The sequence below is a fragment of the Chaetodon auriga genome, chromosome 7, assembly GCF_051107435.1.
Source record: "Chaetodon auriga isolate fChaAug3 chromosome 7, fChaAug3.hap1, whole genome shotgun sequence".
Classification (NCBI taxonomy): Eukaryota; Metazoa; Chordata; class Actinopteri; order Chaetodontiformes; family Chaetodontidae; genus Chaetodon; species Chaetodon auriga.
The window spans coordinates 17,346,250-17,365,422 of record NC_135080.1 but is presented as its reverse complement, the minus strand read 5'-3'; the positions used below and the strand labels follow the sequence as shown (position 1 = coordinate 17,365,422).

General features: G+C 41.8%; 1 protein-coding gene across 2 annotated transcripts in view; it reads left to right on the top strand.

Annotated features, from left to right (window-relative positions):
* Positions 1 to 757: 757 nt before the first annotated feature.
* The window catches only part of kcnab1a (potassium voltage-gated channel subfamily A regulatory beta subunit 1a), a 91,639-nt gene continuing 73,223 nt past the window's right edge, over positions 758 to 19,173 (top strand). The window contains exon 1 of one of the 2 annotated variants that reach the window (XM_076734970.1): positions 758 to 1,488. In XM_076734970.1, coding sequence (XP_076591085.1) covers positions 1,202 to 1,488 — 287 coding nt within the window. In that variant the 5' untranslated portion in view covers positions 758 to 1,201. The remainder of the gene's footprint in view (positions 1,489 to 19,173) is intronic. The other variant, XM_076734969.1, reaches the window with a different exon arrangement.

Below are 19,173 nucleotides of genomic sequence, written 5' to 3'. Positions count from 1 at the left end.
AGATTATAAGCTGCGTATGTTTGCGTGTGTGTGTGTGTGTGTGTGTGTGCATGTTGAGAGAGGAAAGAAACCAGAAAAAGAGGCTTCCCTTTTTTATTTTGTGGTTCACTTCATTATGAAAACACTGCCCTCAGACTGTGTGCAATTGTGCATAACATGCTGCTGGCTGTGTGCATATGTGTGTGAGAGAGTGTGCGCGTGTTAACTTTACTGTAGGTGTTTATTACGGGCAAAACTCCAGAGTGCACCTTGTTTAGAGAGAGACGTAGGAGAATAGAGAGGGCAGTGAGGAAATGAAAGGCAAAAGAGGTGAAATAGATTAAAAGGACAAAACAAGGGGGGCTGGGCATGGAAAAGTGAGTAAAGTAGCATAAAACACAGTGTAATGTGTGAATAAAGAAGGCTAAATAGTGGGAGACATACATGCTGGAAGAGAGATGAGAGAAGAAATCAGGAATAAGTGAAAGGGCTTGTGAGGGAATACTGAGAGACAAAGGAGGGATGATGGGGAAAGTGAGAGCGGGAGAAAGGATAAGAGTGAGCTGGAGAGAAAAAGGGGTAAAAGGAGAGAGAGAGAGAGAGAGAGAGAGAGAGAGAGAGAGAGAGAGAGAGAGAGAGAGGGAGGGAGGGAGGGAGGGAAAAATGTCCCAGATTCCCATGCCATTTAATTGGGAGCAAAACCAAACTGAGCTTATAATGTAGACTGGCTGAGCAGGGGGCAAAGTGACAGCATGAGTGTGTGTGTTGTGTGAGAGAGAGAGCAGAGGAGAGGGAGTGAAATATCTGTGTGGATCTTCCTCTCTCCTTCTGTTTGCATGTGTATACAGTGTGTACAGAGAACATATGTGGCACAGCCCAAATGGAGGAGAATATTTAAGGAGAAAGCCTGTTTTTCCTGCGTGGACGTACAGACTGGACTCCTGAATTCTGTTTTTGTCTTTTCAAATGCCGTTTTTCTGGATTTTCCTGCACTTCTTTCTTAGAAATAAGAGGAGTACACTTCATGTGTAGCTTTATCGAGATTAATACTCCACTTTCCTCTGAGCTTTAATCACACACTCAAACACAGAGTCCTCTGATCCATGTAGCGCTGCGTGGGCGAGGGGGCCTACCTGGATTACTCTGAGCGTACATGTTTGTGGGACAGACTCACAGAAGACGGGAGAGACTGAAAGAGAGGATAAAGTGAAGAAGGACAAAGATGTACCTGTACAAGGCACCATGCCCGGACATCCCCAACCCGAAGCAGAAGGGCCCCAGAGGTCAGGGAGGAGGTCAAGGCGGGGGACAGGCCCAAGGCCCGGGCCAGGGGAGGCTCGGCAGGCAGGCGTCCGTGGGGACAGGGCCGCGAACCTACGCTCCTCTGATGCTGTGGACGCCCAACAAAAGCAACAGTCTGCTGGAGCTCAAACAGCTGGAGGAGTTCCTCAACTTCCACACGTTGTCGCTGGATGACACAGTCAAGAACCAGACAGGCATGGTCTACAGGTAACCTCACGTGTGTGTGTGTGTGTGTGTGTGTGTGTGTGTGTGTGTGTGTTTGAATGCTGATCGGACTCGCCTGAAGACTTTTATAGCAGTACTTCTTCGTACTCCAAGGCTCACATCTGCAGGCTGATTTGTTGCCATGGCAACCCCCACAGCGTTACTGCTGAGGGGGACTATATGTTGTGGATGGGGGATTTGTCTCGCTGGCTAGCTGGACTGTAGGCTGGATGCGAGGCTTGTAGTCATTTGGCCACTGTTTGTTTGAATGATGTCATGTTTGAAGCTTTCAACTAAAGGCACATGTTTATGTCAGCGTGCTGTGTGAGTGCTAATACGGTACCAGTGATCTGATCCATTACTCTATGTTTCTTTACACACACATTTTCTTAACAAGCTCAACTTGAGTTATAGTTTTTAAAGTGAAAAGTAACATAGCCTGCCTTTAATGTTCTTGGCCTGTCTGCATTATCTTTGTGTTTCCTTTGATATTTGCTCACTGTGCTGTTTTGTGGTACATACACTGATGCTCACAGCATGCTATAATGTTTGCTGTTTCTTATGCCTGTGTTCGTGTTTGCTTCACATTTCTTTTAAAGCCGCACAACTAAAGCATTTTGAACCGACCATGTGTTTCAAAATGAGTAATATATGTCAGTAACAGCAGGTAACGCAGCAGGGCCATACATTATCTGCACTGTTTATAAAACTGGCATTAAATCAAACTCTGAATGGCTCATGTTACATCACAAATGGTTTTTATTTTGAAGATTATGAGTTCTTCAGGCCATGTTGGAGACCCGTTGCCGTCATGTGTTTGCTGTTTTTCCTCTAGTTTGTCATGTGTGCCAAAGCATCATGTTGGTGAATGCTTTCAGAGTGAGTGTGATTGGGACTCTGTGGATCGCTGCTCAGCCCTCAAGCTACAGAGCAGCATGTGGCTGCTTTGCCTTCACTTCGTTGTTGTTTACAGTGGAGAGGAAGGATGATCTCGAATAAAACATTTAATTCTGTTGTTGGTTGTAGCTTGTTAATAATCTTTAAGCTTTATTTATCAAGTTGCCTGAACATGAATGCTCTTTCACAGACATCCCTGCTTCACATTCACACATTCACTGCTGCACTGACACTTATCAGCACCACAGCAACAACATTACATGAAGGGAAAAAGCATAAATCCAAACTACAGATTGATAAAATGAGGGAAATAAACTTCATTCTACCACACGTAATGGAAATCATACAATACCCAAATTTTGCTCCTCAGTGTTATTTAGAACTGAGGTGTCCATGTGGGTTTTATATTTGGAGAGGCTGCTGGCTTAATGTTTCCATGAACTGCAATGGTCATTTGAACTGCTCGTTCATTCCCCAGGCTCTCTCCTCACTGACCGGCTGTATCCTGCAAGCATATTTGATTATATTGGAGGCAGTGTAATAACAACATGACCTAAGCTTGTTCTGTTGTTGTGTTGGTACAAAGGAAGAAGAGTAGAGCAGGACTTTTCCGTCACTCCACCAATGCAGAGAGAGGAAAGGGGGAGAGCACGGGGGGAGGGGAGTGTGATGGCAGTCTGTATCCCTGTTGGGTCAACCTGGCTATGGGAGCTCATATGGCCATGTGCTGTTACCATTTCGCCTTGGGACCTTGGCATACGTGTGTGTACATGGGCCTGTGTGTATGTGTGTGTATGTTCATTGCCATGGTAACTTAATAAAACAGCTGGCTGCCCACTTCCTTTTCCAGGTCAGTGTGTATCAGTGGTCAAGACCTCTGTTGGGCGCTCACACTCTCACAAACAGGAAAGAAAATTCACATTAGTCCAGGGGCAAATGATTTCTCAGGAGTCAACTACAAAATAAATCGTATGATGTGCTTTTATTAACATATGAACACCCCAGAGGAAGAGATGCAAATCAGTGAAGTGCCCTCAGTGCCCTTCCAATGAGCATTCCTTTAAAGCCCCTCTGGCTCTGCACAGAGAGGTGAGTGGAGACATGATGAAGTCTGTGCAAGCATTTCCTAACTCAACCTATTTGGCTTAAAACAAAGAAATGTCTGCTTATGTCCCGCCCTCGATTGCCATGACAACTACAGCAAAGAGCGATTTTCTTTTTTACTTTTGAATGCTTTTTAGGTAAAACTGTTTTTGAGACAGACAGACAGACAGACAGTTTTCTTCGATACGTGAAGACGAACGCATTGTTCTGTCTTTTCTTTACTGTTATGATGAAGTTCATTCCATTGCAAAGGCAGACGTGCAGCAGCACATGCAACACTCACACTTTCTATTTTTTTGACATTTGATTGATGCAAAATTCTACAAAGAGCACAGATGGGAAGAGGAAGAAGAGACAAACAGTTTATCAGTCTGTGTTTGGGATGTGAGTGCATGTTTTCAGCTGTGAAGGAACATCTGTGTGTGTGTGTTAGTGAGACAGCAAATGTTGCATCTTATGAGCGTATGTTCATTGTACCAGCAATGTGCTTCTTGACCACGCAGACCATACTGTGTTAATTTCAGAACATATGCATTCAGTTTCCTCTGAGCGAATGTTAATTATCTAGTCAGGGCCAGAAACTGTCGCTATGTGACAATGATAATGAACTGTGTTAGAAAAGCGGAGATCAGCCTCTTTGTTTCAGAAAGACTTGATTAAAAAAAAGCTTTAGAAAGAGCCTTTGACAGGCAGCCAGTCGGTGCTGAACGCCTCACCACTGAATGAACATCCAGCACACAGGTTCACTGTGGTATTTCCCTCGCCTCTGTCGTTCTCCTTCTTTGCTTTCTCAGTCTAGTCTTCTTCTATTGTATTAAAGAGGGTACAGCTGTTACAGTTTGTTGTTTTTCAACGCCTCCACCATCTGCCATTTATGAATCACTTCAATGTGAGGAAGTCGTCTTCCTGCTTTGGTTGAAACACTATTTGCACAAGAAATCAACTCTGCACAGTTTGGAGGAAATGACATAGAATAAGCTGCATAGTTTTCATGCAATGGCCACAGTGTTTTTTTATTATTGAGTTTTTATTTCTTTAATAAATTTGGAAAATGCTGCATCGTGCCACTGCGGGGCAGCAATACTTTCTGGCTCACAGTGTCTGTACTTTTTGTGATATTATAGCACTCAAAACAGGCAATGGTGAAATAATGATGCTTTTTGGTGTTGTTCGATTGAGCTGCTTCAGGACATGTTTTCATTTGGGTAACTAAATTGATATCAAGCTCGAAAATAACTGCTGGGTTTAATCGACCATTCCTGTAGAAAGCATGAATCCAGCACATCCCCCTTTTAACCTAGATGCCAACGTAGTTACAGGGCAAATGCACTCTGCTGATTTTTGATCACAGATGCTGAATTAAAGCGGACCTCAATTTTAATCAGACTAGTGGGGAAATAGATTAATCAAAAGCCCCTGATATTATTGGATACAGAAGAGGGAATGCTGGATGAAGGAGTGACAGTTAGGGGGCATTTAGACCTCCAGGGGGCAGAGGGTCACATTATGAAGCATATGCCATGTACACGAGTGTAGCAGTGTGTGTGTTTGTGTGTGTGTGTGTGTGTGTGTGTGTGTGTGTGTGTGTGTGTGTGTTTGTGCAGGCAATCTGGATGTTTGTCAGTCCATCTGATTAAATGAGCTCTGTCTGCTGATGGACCGTGGTGTGAAGGTGACAGAGTTACAGTGTCCCCACAGTTGCTTCTCTGCTCCTCTGTCACTCACTTCTTGTCTTCCTGCATTTGTTTTTTTACTCTCCTCTTATTTTTCTCTTTCTAGTTATCATTTTATTGCCAGATACATACTCTGAGCTGTTCTTGATGGTGATATTTATCATAAACTGCAGTGAAAAATGTGCCTTTACAGCAGAACACATTTCTTAGATGATGATGATGAAAAATGTGAAAATCTGTTTAAACCGATCTACTTTTAGAATATAATCAGGCAGTCTTGCATTTAAACTGTAATTTAAATGAGCACTTTATGTGAAATAGATGAAAAGATACTTCATCACATTATCCAGGAGTTACCACCTAAAATGTGCAGCTGTTTGTTTAAGCTCAACTTCTGATTTTGTGACTTATTTTGGCTGAGCCGTGAGGGTTCATTTGAATGCCAAACAACAGAGAGCAACAGTGAATGTTTATTGACTGCAGCCAGTTACAAGCCCGTCCTCTCTGGACTGGAGCCTTGTGTTCACTGAAAGTGTTTAGACTCTGGCATCTGCCTATGTAAGGAGAAGCTGTCCAGGCACACAACCTTACTTATTATATTGTCTAACAGAGTGGAAATGGAGGGGATGAAGAGAGAAGAATAAAGCTAAAATATAAATAAAAGAGGACTATTTTAAAATGAAACGATGATTTTAGATAATACTATATTTTACCGCTACCTAAAGGAAGCAAATGCTGTTTATGCTCAAGTAAGACGGGGCCTGATTGTCTCAGTTGTTTGTGGGTTTGCAATAGTTTGTGATTGTGTCTTTGTGCTGTGTGAGTGTGTGTGTGTGTGTCTTTATTGTTAATCAGAGCCTAATGAAGCTGTACTTTGTAACCGATCGACACCTGAGAAGCAGTGAGTGAAATTGTGCACTCAACCAGTGATTCATAGAACACACACACAAGCAAACGCACACACAAACACAAACACGCACACATGCAATCAGACAGAGACACGCAGATACGCATGCAGATAAATGCGTCAATTGCTCATCCTTTATTCATCTTGGAAAACAAGTGAATATTTAACATTGGGAGCTGGTATCCTCACTAAATACTTAATTGTTCAGGCAGTCACAGAAAAGTGTCCGTGCAGTGTTAGTGTGTGTGGAGGCGTGTGTCCAATTCTATACATAGCATTACAAACCAGCCATTTTTTTCATGACATCTGTTTTACAGGGATTTCATTACACTGACGCTTCAATTGGCAAATCAAGTGTGTGTGTTGGCTTGTTTCATTGCATAACCATTAGCTTCTACTTGCATCACCATGACTAAATTACAGTACAAATATCTAAAACAATTTTATTTTTTAAGGTAATATCATATGACTATTTATATATAGATACCTTTTTTTTGGCTAATTTACACTTGCATTTAAATATAGCAGGCAGAGTATCTGGTTTAGATCCTTTTTTTTATTATGAATGCTTTAAAGCTATTACAGTAAAAGCCCTGTAAGGGTGCATTAAACTGTGATGGGCTTTACACACAAGGTATTAGACCAAGATCCTGTGACACATTTGGCTTAGAATCAGTCATGTGATAAATTGCTTTGGGCAGAGAGAAAGAGAGCACCTCTTTTTGTAATTAAATGATGGGAAAAGCCCATTTTATGGTACAGTGTGTTCAATTAAAAGGGAAACTGTGCAGGGTTTTCCTAAAAAACAATGTGTGGACTCATACAAAAATAATCCCTCTCAGTGTGTGTGATGGTACATTTATTTATCTGTGTTTGTCTACAGAGTATCTACCTGTGTTTTCTTATTTTCTACTTATTTTGCTGTGTTTTTCTTGGCTGCAACCATTGGGCAGCGGATGTGTAGCCCCCAGCCAATAACAGCGGGCAGAGTGAGATGTCGGGACTTAAAAAAAAACAAAAACAATAATAACAGTGTAGTTTTCTTTACTATACAAGCCATCGTCGGTCAGTCCTGTAGTGACTTCAAACTGGTGAAACAGCGCCCCTCTGGATTGTAGCGGCCGATACATGTCAGTCAGTCTGTGTGGTGAAAAATGATATTGCAGCCTGATAGGACAGAGAGGTCAAGCCCTGCTGAGGCTAGGTGAACTTCACATCCTTTGGTTAGCTTTTAAAAATATGAAGCATTACCATCACTGTTATTCAACTGCCAAGACTGTGAACGGACAAGGCTCAAATTATTGAAAGTTTAAGACGTTATTCAAATTTAATAACCGGCAGAAAGCTAGTTTTCAGTACTGCTGCTATAAGGTTAAGGACGTTACTTTAGCTAGTTTTGAAAGCCTTGCTAGCCTGCAGTGCTGAAGGATAGAGAGACATGTCCAGAGACAGAAAACCGCATTTTATCATCCCAGTGTCAAATACGGAGGGAGAAGATAAGAGGGACCACTTTGGCCCCACTATGACGAGGACACTGGCCTCTTACAACAGGGTGAGTAGAGTACACTGTCCTGTGATTGTTGCTGTGTTAGTTAGCTTTGGTTAAATGTAGACTGTCTGCATGCTAGTCTGCGTCAGGTCATTTACTGACTGTGTGAAGTTAGCTGGTGTGTGTTTGTCGCCTGTGCTGAAGGCCTGGTAGCCTTCTTAGCAGCGCCACTTCATTCATCTTTTGAGTTTAAGCTGTGCTGTATAATGAGCAGTGACCTTTCTATATAAGTGTGTAAGTCATGTGTTTGATACATGCACTAATGTGACATGAAAACGTGTAAATCTGTGAATGAATATTGCACATTTAATGTTTAATTCAATCACCAACCTGAACTTAGTGTCGGTGTGTAAGCTTTGCAATGCTGTATATATTGCAATTTTTTTTCTTTATGTAAACCTGTGCCTTTAATGTCATATTGCAGTTTACTAGTTGAATGTTATGAGTGCTGCAATCAACAGCACCACGTGCTGCAGCTGCCTCAATGACCACACAGCTGAATCAACATCTCTGCAACAGTTTCAACAAACTGAACATTATAACCTTCATGAAGTGAGGGGTTATTACTGAACTGTTGCATTAGACTGCGTTAATTTTAGCTAAGTGTACCTGACTGCACCTGAGTATGATGAATCTAATACTCACATGACTGATGATGTTGAATATAATAACCTTTACATATGTGGCAACATTGTTTTTAAAAGCTTAAGGTAAATAATAGGCGGATAATAGTCTGAAGTTCTAAGACTGAAGTGTAATTTAGTTGACTGTAAATTCCTGAAATTGTACCAATTACAGTAGTATTTGAGATATGTGTGATCATTTGAGAGCAGGAGGAGATGAATGGACAGCTGGAAGGCTCAGATAGAAACGCTTTGCTTAATTAGTGTCTTATCAGTCTCACTGGTTGATCATTTTGTGCACTGCTTGCTCTCACTTACACACACTTACACATTTGTTTTAATGCCACTTTTCATGGACTTATTAATTCCCTAGAGGGTTACCGTATTCTCACCCCATAGGACATACAGTATATTTAACCCTCAACATTAACGTGAACCCAGCAGACAGAAGCACTTTCATTGTACATGCTGTATGTATTTGTGGTGAAAGCATTAGTCAATGCTGTGTGCATACTGGTCTTAGCGAGTCTGAAACTGGTTCCTAGATGTGACATATAAGGCTGTCCCAGCACTCACACACGCACACATACATACACGCCCAGTTCATTATTTGGCTATTGAGTGAGCTAATTCACGTTCCTGTCATGGCTCCCATAAATAAATCAACTCTATAGCTTGGTAAATCAACCAGACTCTCACATATAGCGCTATAACTCTCAGAGTCTCTGCATACACACACACACACACACACACAGGCCTCTGGTGCTTCACTTGTGTCAGCACTTGCTGACTGTGTGAATCAATAGGACATCAGCTTGTCCTATTGGCATGCTCATTTAGGAGAGTGCCAGTTGTTGACCAGTTGGGACAGACTCAACAGTCACTGTAATGTGCTGGCCGGTTTCTAAAACTCTCACGGCTTTCTGCTTTATCGGATCTGAGAAAGACAGAGTTTTGAGCGTTGGTAAAGATAGTAAAGATAAAATCTCTTTATCATCAGAAGGTGGTGAAGTATGTGCTTTAGCCTGTTGATCATATTTTCCCTCTTTGCTTCTGTCTTTGTTTGCTTTTTAAATTGCTTCAACATGACGCTTCCTGTGAAAATAAGGACAAAACATCTTCCAATAAGCCGATCCTACTCTGTCTTTGTTTCTCCATATCTCTCTCTCTCTCTCTCTCTGCGTTCTGGTCTTTAAGTTTCGCTGCCTTGCTCATCCCCTCTCTTGGTATTTGTCCATTATTGATGAGGGCTGATAAGCGGTTATTTAAGAGGCAGCGCTCTCCTTGGGTCTCAATGAGGTCACTTGAGGATAGCGCCCCAGCGGAGCTTCATCTTACTCTCCCACACAGATTCACGTTAAAATAAAAGGAGCCGTGCCAACTTTTAACTTTGTGGCACACACACAAACGCACACTCATGCTTTTACTTTAAATCTATTAGCTGATGTTCAAGGTGACTCTGTAGCCTTTGGCAAATCAGACCACAGCCAAAAAAAAATACCATTACTTGTAATGATGGTGATGGTGGATGAGGTCTGAGCACACAGCCATGTAACTCGATTAGAAGTCCCCATAAGGACTCACTATTAGGTTAGACTGTGTGTTTGTAACAAGGACGCGATGTGAGACTGAACCATTTTCTGCACTCTGGGTCTTTCAAGATAAGGGCGGGAGTTCAGTACCTAGTTTGTATGATGAATGATGAACATGAGGGGTAAATACATGGGGGTGTGAAGAATGTCAAGGGGGGAAATGGAGACACCGTGAATGTTTAACAGTTATGTGGCACATGTGAGTGGGTGAGTTAGGTGCAGTGGGTTAGCTACAGAGAGGAGATACATACAGAAATGAGAGTCTTGGGAGATGCAGGGAGAGATCAAAAGAGAGCCAAGAAGTGTCCTCTCATTTGTTTTATAGTGTTGGTTGGTGCTGTTACCACTAGGGGGAGCCGTGGACCTGCTGTGTCTTTGGCAATGGACAGAAAAACATGGGGGTATTGGTGTGTTTCTGTGTGTGTGAAAGAAATAACACAAAAGAGGATTGAACAGCAGTGCCTGCAGTCACTTCTGCTTCCTGGAGTTGCACTTCCAGAAACAATACAAACTGTAGTGACATACAGCTGGATACTCTCCTAATCTATGCACTGTTTCATGTTTGTCGAGGCAGTATTGCCTCATTGCTTTTATTGATTACAGCTCAAAAACAACAGCCTGTGCACTGCTGATGGCAGTGAATCAGAGCACCTAAAACTCAGTTGCTCGTGAGTTCCCAGAGATACTGTGTGTTTGCCAAGAGAGGGGGAAACGTTTGACCGAAGTGAAATACTGTGTTGCTTTAAGAGGTGCTGCAGTGCTCATGCAGTGGTGGTGTCGGCAGCAGTGTGTCACCTATTGTGGATTGCAGAGAGACCTTTGAAACCACTACTCATCAGGGGGCAATGTAATATCCAACCCAGCTCCTTCAACAGAGGAACAATTAGCCCTCTTTTTCCTTCCCATCTCTCTCATTTTCCTTATCTACCACTAAGCCACTTCTCCCTGAGCTCCTTTGCTATTTTACTTCCATTTTCCACTTGCCTCTTTATGTTTCTTTCATTTTCTTTCTTTCTCCGCTCCTTTCTGTCATTTCCTGTGTCTTTGTTTCTTCGACACTCACTTGGTCCTCTCATTAGTTTTATACCTCCGTCTATGGTCAGTTTTAGTGCCACCATACAGCTCCACTTCACAGCACTAAGCTGATACAGTGACGCAGGCAAAGTTTCTGCTTCCTCAGATCAGCACTTTTCCTGTCTTTTCTGTGTGTGTGTGTGTGTGTGTGTGTGTGTGTGTGTGTGTCTTCACAGATTGTAATATACAAGAGTGGAGCTTGAGTCTTTGCCAGTTTGTGTGTGTTTGTGTGTGTGTGTGTGTGTGTGTGTGTGTGTGAGTGTGAGAGAGAGAGAGAGAGAGAGAGAGAGAGAGAGAGAGAGAGAGAGAGAGAGACAGACAGAGACAGAGACACTGTGGATGTGTGTTCTCGGGTGCAGTGCTATCTCTTGTAAGAGAATGTAATACTCTGTAGTATCCCTTAAGGCCTATTTAGAGAGGAAAGGTGAAAAAACAGGACAAAGGGTGGGATATGAGAGATTGCCATCATAATAACAACTAAAGCGCAGTGCAGACCCAACACACACACACACACACACACACACACACACACACACCTTGTAGACTTTACTGCACTGTTCAAACACTGCAATAAGTGTAGGGAAACGCTGCACCAATAAAGTATAGCACAGCAGTACTTGTAAAGCATTGTGTGCAACTACTGGACAAGTAGTTGCATAAGTCCAAATCTATCTATGAGCAGTTATGTGTTTTACTGGCTTCTGTGCAGCAATGCAGCAAAGATGCAGCGATCTGTGACCACTGACTGCAGTCTCCCATTTCAGTGTGTCGAGTATTTACACATCCAGGCAGTGTTGGAAGTTGTAAGACCTCTTGGGCTTTGTATCAGTGGTGTTTTTGCTGTTCTGTCGGGCAGTTCAGGATCTGGTAAAGCTGCTGTCAGTTGTAATGCTTCTGGCTGCTGGAATAGCCTTGCTGAGCACTTGAGATGTGTTCACACTCCTCTCACTTCTTTTAAAAGCAGCATCAAAACATTTCTTTTTATGTTGCCTTTCAGTGACGAGTATTGTGATTTAGTCATTGAATAGTTTGTATTTGCACTTTCCTCTATGCTTGTTGTGACAGAACAGTTATGAGTGGCTCTTTCTGTCTTTCTTTCTTTCTTAATTCTGATGTGAAGCACATCTCCTGTGTATAAAACATGCTACATATTCCTAGCAATGTCTAAATATAACCGTACAGTGCAGTAATATTATATATTAACATGGTTTAATCTCTGCTGCAGGATCAGATACTGATGGAAACGATCTCACCTGCTTCACACAGACAGTCAATAAATCTTGCTTGATGAGTTGTGTGTTGCACAGATGGTAAATGGCATGAGATGTGGTGCAGAAATTCCCTGTTAGCACACACGAGTGATGGGGAGTCCCGAGAGTATAGAGAGTGTAGTGCTCACCCATGCACACATAAATCAATGAACACTCACACATACCCAATGTGTACATACACATTTACATTTTTTTTTCTTCCCATTGCTTGCACAATCAACCTTTTTATATTAAAAAAAAAAAAGATTTTGCAAAGTTTTAGAATTCTTGGAATAATACAATGGACATTAAAAGACAGAGAGGAATCCTCCAATGTCCTGGTTTTCATGTTACTTCATGGTTGAACAGCAGAATGCTTCGGTCTTCCTCTCCAGGTTTTGCCTTTGTTTCAGTCGTAGTGTGACGGCCCAGTCCTTGTTTTTGGCTGTAACACTGGCTCACCCTGATGCTTAGCACAGCCTCGCTGACGCACTTATCAGAAGAGCCAATTGCTTTGGCAGGATGTAAGAGCGCTCCTTCATACGACCGCTTCACCTCCCCATTATCTTCAAGTGGTTTCATTTCAACACTTTTATGGTTTAAGTAATTTCACTAATGATCATTTTCTGCAAAGTGGGAAAAGAGATGAATTTCTGTATGAGGGTTATCATTTAAAATAAAGTTGTGCTTCCAGTATCTATAGGAGATAAATGTCACAATGTAAACCTGAAGCTCAAATAACATGGTGGTAGATAAATACAGTGCACTGGATAGCTTGGTACTAATATACCTAATTTCTCCAACACTAAGAAATCTAACCACAGAGTAAGGGAGGTGTCAATCAAGCTCAGTCTAATATCAGATATCAAAGATAAAATATCTCAAACCACTGTTGAGCATGGTGGGAAATTAACTCTTTGAACATCTACCAGCCACTAACAGATAAATGTTCAAATTCAGCAGCCATTCAATGTAAATCATTATTTTGTGTCTGAGATCCACTGCTGCCCAGTGGCCGGTGCTTATTTCCCCACCCTGCCACAGAGGCTTTAAAGTCCTTGATTATGAGCTCTTGTTTTACGTACTATGTTTTAGTTTTCCATAAATTACTACAATCAAATTCCTTTTCGAGATGAATAGAATAAATTCATAAATAAAGAAAAGCCAAGACCGCCCACATCTGAGCTCAAGACTCTCCTGTAAAGTGAGATGTGTTCAAGTGCGTTGGGAGAAAGTGATGTAAATGCACAGTAAAACTATGAAACAAAGTAAATTTTCACCAACTCAACCAGTAATTATCATGTAATTAGAGCATGAAATTGAAGCAGAGGGAGATGCACATTAGACTCGACACAGGTGTTTGATATAATCCAATTAGCAAAGTGATGAACTCACCAGAGCTGGTACATGAAACACATGCAATCTATGTCTCACTGTTTGTCTCTTCAGCTCTTTGTCTCTCTCTCGCTCTCACAGACCATAAAATGCAGATGTAAGAGCGCATGTACGTCTTGAATGAATGCACGCACAAACACACACACAGACACCATACGTTTAACTCTGTCAGAAAGTTTGTATCCAGAACTCACAGGAATACTGAGGGGTGAGTAAGTTGCATAAGGAATCATGTTCATCCAAATGAAGTTACCCTTTTCTTTTTCACACAAGCGTTGCCCTTTAGCAGGCTCCATGGATTTGAGTGCTCCTTTCTGTGAAGCTCTGCACGGCAATATACTGTACATGCACCCGCTCAGCCAACCAGGACGAGTCCTCTTCCATGTTTATGTACTATGACCCCTCCAAGCACCGATTTTATTTTAAAACATGACTGAGCGATATGTAATCATTTTACAATGACCACACCCCCTCTCATTCTTCAGAGGCAGACCATTAAAATTTTCTAAAATATGCACACACACAAATACACACACATTCAGCACAGTGCATTCACATAAGCTCTTTTGTCCCCTGCAACACAAACAAAACTGCGGCAGAACTGCAGCAGAAATGTGTGTGTGTGTGTGTGTGTGTGTGTGTGTGCGTGTGAGAGAGAGTGTGTGACCGAAAGAAATGTGTTCTGTTAGAGAAGTGGCATGAAGGTCATAAACACAATTTAAAATATTGTGTTTTGGCCTTCTCCACTTCGGCTCTGCACGAGTGCTGCTCTCTTCTGCTGCTGTATTTTGTCAGAGTTTGACTTGCTTCTCTGGGTGTTGACAAACTTGTTGCACCTACTGTTAAATATGCTTAATAGGAAAAAATTATTTAATAGATCAAGCCTCATTTCCTGTTGCAGTTACCTTCCTTTTCTCTTCTATGTGTTTCCACGAAGCATTCACTTGCTGTTTTTAAGGCTGGATGTAAGACTAAATGACTGGTTTTCGACAAACACTTAAGCAGCATATGTACGTCTCATATACAACACCCCCTTTGGAGACACGATGTAGTCTTGCTATGGCAGATCACCGTGCCCTTGATATGTTTCATTACACTGCTTCTTGCATACACTTAATTCTCCAAGGTTACCAGTATACATGTATCCGTTGTTCCTCCAGATGCTGCCTAGTTGCCATCTGGCATCTTTATTCTTGCCTGGTGTTATTTTATTGCTGCCTTTTTCCCACACACATAACGCCTCCATACTGTTTCCATAGCAATGCTATTACTGCGATGACGGTTTTTCTCTTGTTGTTACCACTCTTCACTATCAAGTGTCCATATCTGGAGACTCTCTAGCAGCCAGGAACGCTGCTCTCTGCAACAAATAGCTAATTGTGGTGCAGGTAGTGTAGGAGTATGTGCTTATTGCATGGTGCAAGTTTAAGAATGACCTTATTATGTCATGCATTTAGGTACAATGGATGAAAGTTTACATTAAAGTTTTGCCTTACAATTTTGCTCTCAGAAGTTCTTCTGTAAATGCACTGTGTAGAGTTCAGGGACATTCATGTATCACAGAACTAGGAGTGTTAGCTTTTCTCTCATCTACAGTATAAGCAGCATAGAGCAAAGAGAGATGGACAGAAAAAAAAAAGATTTTATTTCCTCTTTGGACACTTGGACACATGCATATTTGTAGCAGCGGCCCTGGATGGACACAGCAGTGACCTGAGCTGCAGTGGGAGGAAGTGTTAACCTCGTCACAGACAAACACAGGCGGAGAGATTCAACTCTCAGTACGAACGCAGCGCCGCTCAAGCTCTGTGGGAGAAGTGTGAGAGCACAGTGCCTTGCTCGCAGGCACTCTATAATGAGATCCTTTGTTATTTGTGCATGCAAGACATTTCAGTCCAGACATATGGCGCTAACAGCTCCTATGGCTCTATGCACAGATATTACCATGGTGACAAGCCTGGGGGTTGAAAAGCTAAGTAATGATATGTAAGAGTGAGACTGAAAGCTTGCCACAGGTTGCCGTACATACACACCACCTTTGAAAAGTTTGGAATCACCGAAGTTATATGATGCTTTTTTCTTCATTACTTCAATAATGGTCTAACAGTGTATAGCAGTATAATTCAGACGCTCAATATATTATATTATATAGCTATGTGCTTGTGGTCGAAGCCCAGTCAGGAACTACTGCATCTATGGCCTGGCCTTGCTTAGGTGTGACAACAGCACGACTGTTTGTTCAAAATCAACAATGGCAGCTCCCGAAGAGTAGGCATGGCATAAATACATTTTCCCTTGTTTTCACCTGCACCTGGTAAAATGTGTGCAGCACGTTCAGTTCAGCTGATTGAAATTCCAAGCCCTACTAAAGAGGTTAATGTTGATGCTGCTGCAGTATCAGGCATAAATATAAATAAAGAAGAGCAGAGAACAGCACTGCAGGCTTTTCTCCATGGAAAAGATGTTTTCACTCTTATCCTGACTGGCTTTGGCAAGAGTGTCACTCTCCTACGACGTCATATGGTTCGTTGATCTGATTGGTTGAAGTTGGCTCATGATAGACGGTGATAGACAGGTGGTTCATCTGTATCTTTTGAAAGCAGCTGCCCTTTTCCAAACAGTTTCAGTGGATGACTTCCCAGATGGTCCTGTGTAACAGACCATCTGGCGTGTCAGGTTAGATTTGTTATATTCATATTAAACTGTTGCTCAGAGGTGTCTTTGTCTCTTTCTGCTGTTTCAGTTATCAGTCTGGTTGAACCATTGAACAGTGTCTTGTCTTCCATGTAGAGGGCGTTACTTCATTAAACCCTTTATACGAAGTGACATCTATTTGAAAAGATGACTTTCTGTAACCTGAAAGCATGAAAAACCATTCAAAAATACAAAGTAGTCCTCTCAGCCATCTGACTGGACTGAATCGAGCTTTTGTAGCAGGCAGTTTCAAACTTTGAACAGTAACGTACATGTCTGCAGCTTCTACTGATTGTTACTGTTTCTATAATGCCTGGTTCAGACTACCCGAATTTAGCCTGATTGTGAGACAATTTTGTCATGAGTGCTGCAGTGGTGCCTGTAGTTTCATGACATTGGTTGTCATTTAGTAGCATACTGTGGAGTTGAGTTTCCTTTGCATGGCCATGGGGTTGCATGGCAGAGAATTACAGTCTGCACTGTAACCACTACGAGCGCAGCCCCACTAATTAATTTTATCTCACACTGGGCCTGCTGAAGTGTTTAATTAAGATGAATTTTGATAATTATAGAGTGAGGAGTGATGATGTTTAAAGGCACACAACCTAAGGACATCAAGCCATCCAAATTACAAGTGCTGTATTAACCATATCTGACCTGTATTGAAATTTGGTATGTTGTCTTTTTGCTACAAATCTACTGTAAGACTGATCTCAGTCCAGGGAGTGAAGGTGACTGGTAGTAATAGATACAAGGTCATGACACTTTGACCCGTCTTGTCTTCATCAGCTGTCTTAAGTCTGCGTGACAAGCTGTAATCTAATGCTCCTCTGAGAACAATGACGGCCACTAAATGGATACACTCAGGATTATGACCCAGTGGTGACCTGTTTGTGTGTGTTTGGGTGTAAGTGAGTGGGTGACACAGAGAGTATAGGGAGACACTTATGTATGCTCACATGTATTTTTGGCATTTGTCAAAGTGTAATACTCCTGATTGAACCACATATACTCAATATGGCAAAAATTCAGAATTCACTCAGAGAGTGACTTTTAGGGAGGATGGAAAGTGCACCACTGTAAAGGAGTGGGGTGCCCTGGATCTCCAAAACACAATAAGAGAGGGAGTATAGTGATGTATCTGTGTGTTTCTGAGTGCTGAATATGTCAACAAATAATTTGAATTTGTCTGTTGTTTAGGCATGATTATGCATTTGGCACAGTGTGAAACCTGATTTTTACCAGAGAACTACAAAAAAAAAAAAAAATCTGAATTTTAAGCAGTGCTCTTAATTGTGACAGAGTCATGCACTGTAGTAATTAATCAGCGCTCTGTTACGTAAGCTCTCTGTCTGGAGGAGATGTGGTCTCATTTTCAGGGGTAATTTTGTTGATACTATGAGTGGAGGTGGCAGCTGTAAAGCGTCTGGCATCTTCTCACTGTCACACACCTCAGTGCTCAGCCACTGGATAATTGAAGCTCTGGCTTTTATGAGGAGCCGAGTGAGGGTGTTTTGTGGAGAATGTCCTGTTCTTTTACCACTGTGGAAGAGTTCATCAGCCCAGTTTGCTCACCGTCATATTTGTTAAAGTTTTTATGATGCAGATTGGGATATATTTGGACTATATGTAAACCTACAGTTTACTTTCTTAAAACATGCAACAGCTATGAGCGTGTGTCAGTGGAATACACTGAAAGCTTACTGTAATTAATAAACACATTCAGCAGAATGGGGCCCTATCTCAGAATCCATCTGAATCCATCTCACACCAAGTGAGTGAGAGCTTTTTGAGAGCTTTGCCTTTTAACTATGAGTGATCTTTGACTTTATTACTACATCTAACCTTGCTTGGCCTGCAGCAGCATCCTCTGAAAGCTAACAGAATATGTTATCCATCTCAGCTTAATAGAATGACTTTGAAAACACCAAATGACTCGTTTTAATGAATATACAGAATAGATGTGAGGCTGCTCTCATCAGACAGATGACTGGGCATTGCAAATTCCTTGCAGCTATAGAAAAGCTTCATGAAAAATTTATATTATGCTCATTCTAATGTTGATTTACATACATGGCAGTCTTTTGACTTAATAATAAGTAATACCACCAAATAATTCACTAAAGTGGACAGCCTGGGAAGCCATGGGGCCGTGCAAAGGGAAGTTACCAGGATTACCCAGATAGTGCCCTTCCATTCCCAGGATAGTCTCAGTTTCACAAGGAGGTATTGTAACTGCCATGCTGTGGCCCATAAAATGAGAATTTTGCCAAGATTAAATATTTATGAACAAAAACAACAAAACAATTAAGGCGAATAAAACTCAATTATGACGCTCAGTGATTGGTCGTTAAAATCACATTACAGTCCATCGTTTGCTCACTTGTGCTTCCTCTGCAGACACGCTCACAGCTGCCTCTGTGCGGAGATGGAGGAGGGGATGAGTGATTCTGATTTGAGCCCCAGCACATACATGTCTTCATGGTATGGTCCATGACTGACATGAGGGGGAGCTCAGGACCAAGACTCATCACTGTAATACGCTTACGGCTGTAGTATCCTTGACCGATGACGTACCCACTTCAATGATACAACCTCTTCAATGATGGAAAATTTGATACAACAATAAATCTCCAGCAGTAATACATGACATTCAGTTGGTATCATGCATTTTCAGGCTTATTACCCAGGATGCCCTGCTAATATTAAATAATTGCACAGGAAATAAAATCAGGCTCTGTCCCAATGACACATGTGAGCTGTCACCAAGATGTCTCAATAACTGTAAATTACCAATATGCTGATGCTTGGCGTATAAGTTTTCCATATTCACATTTTAACATAATTATCATACCGGCATTGTGAAAACTCTGCAGAATAATTTATACACAATATCTGCACAATATATGAGGACATGTACAGGGTGTGAC